General features: G+C 36.8%; 1 protein-coding gene across 1 annotated transcript; it reads left to right on the top strand.

Moving 5' to 3' along the window:
• The first annotated feature begins 522 nt into the window (after window positions 1-522).
• LOC116293109 (eukaryotic translation initiation factor 6) lies at window positions 523-6,054 on the top strand. The gene is made up of 8 exons (XM_031700506.2): window positions 523-775; window positions 2,236-2,321; window positions 2,723-2,766; window positions 2,912-3,043; window positions 3,574-3,684; window positions 4,216-4,281; window positions 4,932-5,113; window positions 5,435-6,054. Exons 1-8 carry the CDS (start codon window positions 669-671, stop codon window positions 5,442-5,444), a joined length of 738 nt encoding a protein of 245 aa, XP_031556366.1. The 5' UTR covers window positions 523-668; the 3' UTR covers window positions 5,445-6,054.
• Window positions 6,055-7,572: the final 1,518 nt, after the last annotated feature.

The following is a 7,572-nucleotide window of genomic DNA, read 5'->3' as shown; positions in this document are numbered from 1 at the left end:
AAAGGAAACGTTCAATGAAGCATCGGCTGGATATTTTCTTAAGACTCTTTATGAAACAAATTTGACTAATTTTCAAGCTTTTTTCTTATTTTTTCTTAACATTTTACGCAGAAGCTTATTCAATTGAGAGTTATTACACTCGCCTTTCACTAATGGGGTTTACTGTTTAATTGCCTATGAGCTTTTCCCCTTGATTTGTGAGTTTTAGGCTCCTCCATTCCACAAAGCATAACATTTTTTTTACAAATTGAGCTGTAGGTTACAGGCTGCAATGCTCCGATGCAACTTGTGTCGCAACGCCGGCCATTGCGAGACAAGTTGCAGAGAAAATTGCTCTGCGTAATCGCGCTTTTTTTCAAATTCAATCTGTGAGTAAGCCTGCCCTGACTTGGATCAGTTCAAAGGCTGTTTTAGGTTGTCGATAAATTTGAAGTTGAACTTCAGGAAGTCAGAAAAACAGCGAGTGAGTTGCGTTTTTCAAAAACTATATTTGGGCTTCCTGTGGTAGTCTTATCGGGGCTGACTGTGCATGTGTGGTGCAATCTTCACATGTGGTGTTTGATTGCACAAAGTCTTGTAAAACACCTCCATAAAAACACTAGAACAGGAGAGATCAGAGAAACTACTACTAACCATTACACCACAGAACTACACTAGAGGACTTCACAATGGCAGTTAGAGCTCAGTTCGAGAACAGTAACGAGATTGGCGTGTTTTCTAAGCTCACCAATACATACTGTCTTGTAGCTATTGGGGGTTCAGAGAACTTCTACAGGTAAGTTTTAGTTGTTGAAGCTCTAACTCTTCTTCATTAACGAATCGAAGTTCTACTCAATCGACTTCGCAGTATCAGCTTTCACTCTCATTATTTTTTTAAGCTTAGAATTAAATTCTTTACTTCAGAATGTTCAGTCTTTTAGGCGTCTAAACATTTTTGTTTCAAAATGGTTTCTTCGTGTCCGTACACGTTGTACATTATTGTACTTGTTTCCTGAATTATTATTATTTGATAATATATTCATTTTATTAGCTTTGAGTTATTACTTAGACCTGATTTATCAAATCTTGTTGCAGTATTTTTTGGAGGTAGTTTAAGTTTTTTATTTCAGTTTTGATTGTCATTTACGATCGTGACAATCATGATGTCCATGATGATAATGATGACGATAATGTAGATGAACCTTTTTTAAGGTGACTGCCTACTTTTGGAAATTGATTTAAGCTTTTCTTAAAACTTCGATTTTCCAAATTGAAATTTAATGCTGATTCCAAATCTGGAAAGAAAAATAGGGTGTCCCGAGCTCGTTTTCGAGATAATCAGCATTTAATGGGAGCCTACGCACGAGCTTTTGGAGTAAAAATTGCGCCACCGGAAGTGATTAGAAAAAAAATTAAGATTAATAAGATAATAGTTATTTGCAGATTATATGATTGCACGAATGAAGGCTAGTCAATCCTTCTACAATAATACATGGATATTTTCGACAAAAAGACAGAGAGATACATTGATTTGTCATATTTTGTAGCTTCGGTGCTCTTAAAAAATCTCATAAAGTCGAACAAAAATCCCTACAAAAATCTATTTTTTCACGTGTTCCTGATTTAAACTTTTCCCAAAATGTTGATATAACCTTGATTTTTAGGAGTTTTTTCGAATGAGCTATCAAAAAATATAGAGTCCCGTGCAAAATTTGAGGGTTTTGCCCTGTTGAAGCTCAAAACGCGCATGGTTCTTCAATAAAATCTTGTAGATTTTTCAGCGGTTTTTGAGCGCGCGCACATCGTGGGCTCAAATCGAACGTTCAAAAGTAGGCAGGCACCTTAAATCAAGTCTTTGATGATGCTGACATCCATTCTCAAAGAGATCTACAGTACAAAAACAATGACATAGAATTATCTTCACAATTTATCATTTTTGCTAATATTCCATCTCCAGCTCTGGACCCAGTTGTACAAAAGGGTGAATAGAGCTATATGATGGATAAATCTTTTTTTTTTTTAATGGATAAATCTTATCCAATGGAAAAAAGTATTGGAACAGTATTGTCTTATCCACTGGATAAGGATTTATCTGTCAGATAGAGCTATCCACCTCTGGTACAACCAGGCCTAGATCTCATCTCCGGCTCTATCCCTTTCCAAGGGAATAAGGTAGACATGGTGTCCTCACATCTCACCTCTAGCTAGCTTTGAAAAGTGAAATAAAATTCTAATCCTTTTTTTGTTACTTTTCAGTGTTTTTGAGAGAGAGTTGTCTGATATTATTCCAGTGGTTCACTCATCTATAGCAGGATGCAGAATTGTTGGCCGATTAAGTATTGGTATGTAGACATACATAGTAATATTAGAAGGCCAGAACCAGGGTAAGGGTCCAGTGGATCCAACCCCCCCCCCCCCTCCCCGCCTTGATTCTACGAATCGTTGTTTTCCCCTTTTTTAAGATTACAATATATTACAGAAAATCTTTACACTATAATATCGTAAACCTTTTCTATTGAAAGTCATTACTCTTATGACTCTGGTTGTTCCAAATAAATAGTGATATATAGTGTCATAACTGTATGGCTGGAAAGCTTGTGATTGGTTCAAGGATGATTGATAATTCTATACAGTAAATGTATACGTGGTTTACATGTGTTGATGTGCTTTTTCTTCTTGTAAAATCTACATTTTTTCAAAGTAAAAATACTCTGATTAACCAGCTTGCATTGTGTTTCCATAGGTAATCGTCATGGTCTACTGCTTCCTAATACTACAACAGACCAGGTAAGCTGCTGTACTATCAATTCACTTCTCAACTTATAAAAAATCATGTTAGAGCTGAGGGGCGACACAGGAGTAGTGCCAGTACTTAATTTACAACAAAAACTTGTCATTGGTAATCATCTTAATAATGGTCTTTTGTTTTTAGGAATTACAGCACATAAGAAATTCTCTTCCCGACACTGTAAAGATCCAGAGAGTAGAAGAAAGACTCTCAGCACTTGGCAATGTTATTGCTTGTAACGACTATGTGGCTTTGGTGCACCCTGACTTAGACAGAGTATGTAGAAAAGCCTTTTCTGATTTAGACAAACAAGATGCTTTTTGTTCTAGCTTCATGTGACCATAGCATGAGAGCAAAAAATGATTTCAAATAATGTGTACTGAAAAGTTAGAGTATTTTAATTGCCCGAATCTCTGGTTACTCCTCTACTAGAGCTTGTGACCTCCAGAGAGAGAGAAATCACATGCTCTTGTTACATTCTTATTCACTTGTTCAATGTGAACTAGTTTTACCACTAGTTGATATCAGATTATAAGAAACAAAACGTGTCTGCATGAACCCAGACTAGACAAGAAGGCAATTAGTGCCAAAAGGGGGAGGAGAGAGGAGGCAGACTTCTAGGTTACCATCTTTTGTGAATAAAAATTCTTTTGTGAAGATACCCCATCCATACCTCCACTAGCCTGTTCCTTCTAGCCTTTATAAGAGGTTAAAGGCATTTGAAATAGTATTCCTAGTTTATGGATTGTTAGTTCAGTCATTATGTTGTGCACAAAATTAAGGTATTGAATGCTTAAATATTGCAGGAAACAGAAGAAATCCTTGCTGATGTTCTAAAAGTCGAAGTTTTTCGCCAAACACTGGCTTCCAATGTCCTTGTTGGTAGTTACTGTTCTCTTAGTAATCAAGGAGGATTGGTAAGGAAATTTTAGGGCCATAAATGCCCCACCCCTACCCCCTCACACCCATTTCCTACTCTAGCTTTGTCTTTGTAGCTAAAAATGTAACTAGTGATTTCTGTGTAACACTTGAGCCCTGAGGTCAAGAGTTTAAGTTACTTCCATTAAATTCCTGGCTCTTTTGATTTATATTTCAATGCTTGTGCATACATACGATAGCATTATATTCCATCCTAGGGGAAGATGTAATACTTCAAGTCGCTTTAAGCTACAGTGATCAGACAACACATATGAGGACCAACAAATGAGTCCCTGTTAGCTCAGGGGCAGATCCAGAATTCTTTTCTAGGGGGTGCATCATCCAGGACTTCCATTTTAGGAGGGGCTGCACCCTTTGTTCACAAACTCAAACACCAGCTCATCTAGGGGGGGGGGGGGGGGGGGAGATGGGGTGGTGCTCATCCTGCACCCTTTCCCTAGATCCACCCCTGTTACCTTTCCCAATTTCAATGGACATTTTTTTTACCTGTAATGTATTATGTTTCACAGGTCCACCCAAGAACATCTGTTGAAGATCAGGATGAATTATCTTCACTTCTTCAAATACCTCTTGTTGTAAGTAGTGTTCCATGATAACATGTCAAACAGCTTTTATACCAAAGTAGTACACTTAAAGTTTGCAGGACTAAACATTTTGATTTCTGGCCAGAATTTGCACTTGTCAGGTCACTTGTCACTTGTCAGGCCTTTTGTCCATCATAATGTCCAACTAATGATAATTATTAGCCATTATTTTTAGACCTTTAGCCCTGAGTTTATAATGGCTTGAAAAAGGGTAGATACAGGAGGTGACAGGGTTAAAGTGCTTCACCCAATCTAAATCAACAATAGACTGCTTGCATGTGTCATTAAAGCAGCTCAATTTGAAGAACAAAACAAAATAATTTTAATCTACTGAGAATTGGAAACCTATAGTTATGTCATCCAAAATGAGCAGGATTCCAATGTACCTCAAGGAGTCTATAGACTACCATCAATCAAATAAATCATTAGATAAAGGTAAAGGTACAAAGGAACATGGGAACTGTGGGATATTATGAATTGTAATCTTTTACCCATCATCCTGTCATGACATTTTTTCTTGATCAACTCATAACAGTTAAAACTTACAGTGGTAAGTAATTAGTCATTGTTCTTAGAATATATCTTGTCCGAATTTGAAGTTGATAACTAATAGTACAGTATTCTTTTATTACATCATTCAGGCAGGAACAGTAAACAGAGGTAGTGACGTAATTGGAGCAGGACTGGTTGTTAATGACTGGAGTGCATTCTGTGGTCTTGATACCACAAGTACAGAACTGTCTGTCATTGAAAGTGTATTTAAAATTGGTGATGCGCATCCCTCTTCCATTGCCACGACCATGAGGGCTTCCTTAGTAGAAAGGTGTGTTAATAAGATCTCTATTGGACACAATGTTCCTATTACTATGACTATGATGTAGTTTTACGTTTAAATGTACTCTTTCCTAACACCTCATGGAATATCTGATTTGTCACTTGTATTCTCTTGTATACAGACTTGCCTGAAGATCTTTGAGTACATACACGCAGAGTTTACAATAGTGACTCCTCATAATCTGTGGTACATGTATGTTACTCTAGAGCATTGTACAACTAGTATACTCAGAAACCCAATACTAGCTAAACCCCCATTTTTCCTCAATCATTCCCCTTCTTGGTCTAATGGTTAATATTTTATTTGCAGTATGACATAAAAAAAGACTCCAAGTCACCAAACAAGCAAGATGAGGCAATAGGATTACCAAAAACAATGTACAAAATTTTGGGCAGATATTCGAAAAAGAGCATTACAATAAACCATTTGGAAGACAGTTTGCATCTAATTTTATGGCAGAGGGCAAAAAGTTGCTTAAGCCAGACTTTTTTATATATAACAGTTTTCAAATCTACTGTGCAAAAATAAGACCAACATAATTCAAGAGCCATTACATTTAAGAGAATAGAATTTGAAATATGTTATTGCAATAAAATGTAATATAATTTATACAATGTATATTTGATTAATTTAAACAAAGAATGTATGATGATTTTGCTAGGACCTAAATACATCACTCTGTAATATAGAGCAGTTCCAATGTACAAAAGTACTTCAATGGTGAACAATGCTTGTCCTGCATTGTTTTTACAAGCAACTTCTTTTGACCCTTATGCTTTTGTTGGGCTACCTGTGGCAAGACACCAGTCAGCCCAGGAGATTAGTCAAAGCACAGGTAGCCCAAGCTTGGTTTCTGTGGTGTCCTGCTATAAGGAAATTCATGGAGGTTCATCAAAAACGTCAATAAAATCATTGAAACATGAAAGAAAGCCTCGAACTTTTACCCAATCATTGAGAAATGGCACTTCTTTAGCCCGTTCTAAGGTGGGGGGAAAAAATCTTAAAATGGGCTATGTGTTGGTGCATGTATGTGTTTCTTCATTCACTTTTGACCCCTATGCTTTTGTCGGGCTACCTGTGGCAAGATGCCAGTCAGCCCAGGAGAGTAGTCTATTACGTAGCGTCTGATATGTCTTTCTTCAGTCACCTAACAAACTGAGGACAAACACCAAGACTTGATTCTAGTGCAGCAATCAAATAGGAGAACCCTCTTAGCAGTCAATAACACGATTTATTATTTTTCCTTTTTCTTGTCATTAAATATCACTTGACCTTAACTACCTCAGATTAGTTAGAATACTATACCCATTCTACACAATTGTTTAGTCATTCTCCATACTTTGTTACTCGTTTAACTGAAACAGCAGCACAGAGTACTCCCTCTTAACAAAGGGTAGGGATAATCGCCAAATCTTTTAGCTGTTGAAATTGAAGTCACTCCCTCTTAGGGTGCATGTCTCAAAATGTTTTGTTTTAAATGATTTATCTCTTGTTTAAAAGTGTAATCTCATGGCTAAAATTAAACCAGGACCACACCCATCTCTTTTAGGGGTTTAAATATTTTTTTCAATGATCATCCCTGCCCTTTTTACATGGGAACATGTGATTACCCCCCCCCCCCCCCCCAATCCTCTGGGGCTTCACTGAAACACATGAACGTGTATATGTCAATATCGATAAATTACAAAACATTTTAAGCACTACAGAAATGCAAGCAACGCTACGCGAATCAATAGAAAACGCAGATAATGTAGACTCAATGGTTAAGGCATTTACTGAAACCCTAACAAGCATAGGAACAGAAGCAGGTCTTTGTTCCCTAACTAAACAAACTAAAGCATTTAAAGAAAATACAGATTCACAAAAGTGGTTTGATTCAGAATGTGAAAACGAAAAGAAAAATCTTCGATCTCTTGGAAAACAAATTTGTAGGAATCCAAATAATGAACAACTTCGTAGGAATCTACATACCCATAAAAGGTCCTTTCGAAGCATGTGTAGACGTAAGAAAAACAAATATTTCAATTCAAAATTAATGAACCTTGACCTCAAAGATTCGAAATCCACCTGGAAGTCTTTGAAACAACTTTTTAATGTAGGCAAAGCAAAAAACGCAAACTCCTGTCGAGCAAACGAAAAGGACTTATTTAATCACTTCAAGACGCTTAATAGCTCCCAGACATCTGCAGTAAATACTACGGAGACCTTAGAACAGTCGCAAAGTCAAGGGGAATTAGATTTTTCCATTACAGATCAAGAAGTATATGAAGTTCTAAGTAACCTAAAGAAACATAAAGCTCCCGGCCCTGATAATATTCCAAATGAGCTATTGATAACGGGAAAGGAAGCACTAAAAGGACACCTAACGGTAATTTTCAATAAAATCCTAGACAACGGAAAGTTTCCCTCTTCATGGAATCTAGGATATATTGTTCCATTGCATAAAA

The sequence above is a fragment of the Actinia tenebrosa genome, unplaced genomic scaffold, assembly GCF_029948245.1.
Source record: "Actinia tenebrosa isolate PJP-AT-01 unplaced genomic scaffold, QUT_ActTen_1.0 PGA_scaffold2__45_contigs__length_23673736, whole genome shotgun sequence".
Lineage (NCBI taxonomy): Eukaryota > Metazoa > Cnidaria > Anthozoa > Actiniaria > Actiniidae > Actinia > Actinia tenebrosa.
The sequence above is the reverse complement of the archived record's forward strand: the minus strand, read 5'-3'. Positions and strand labels throughout refer to the sequence as shown.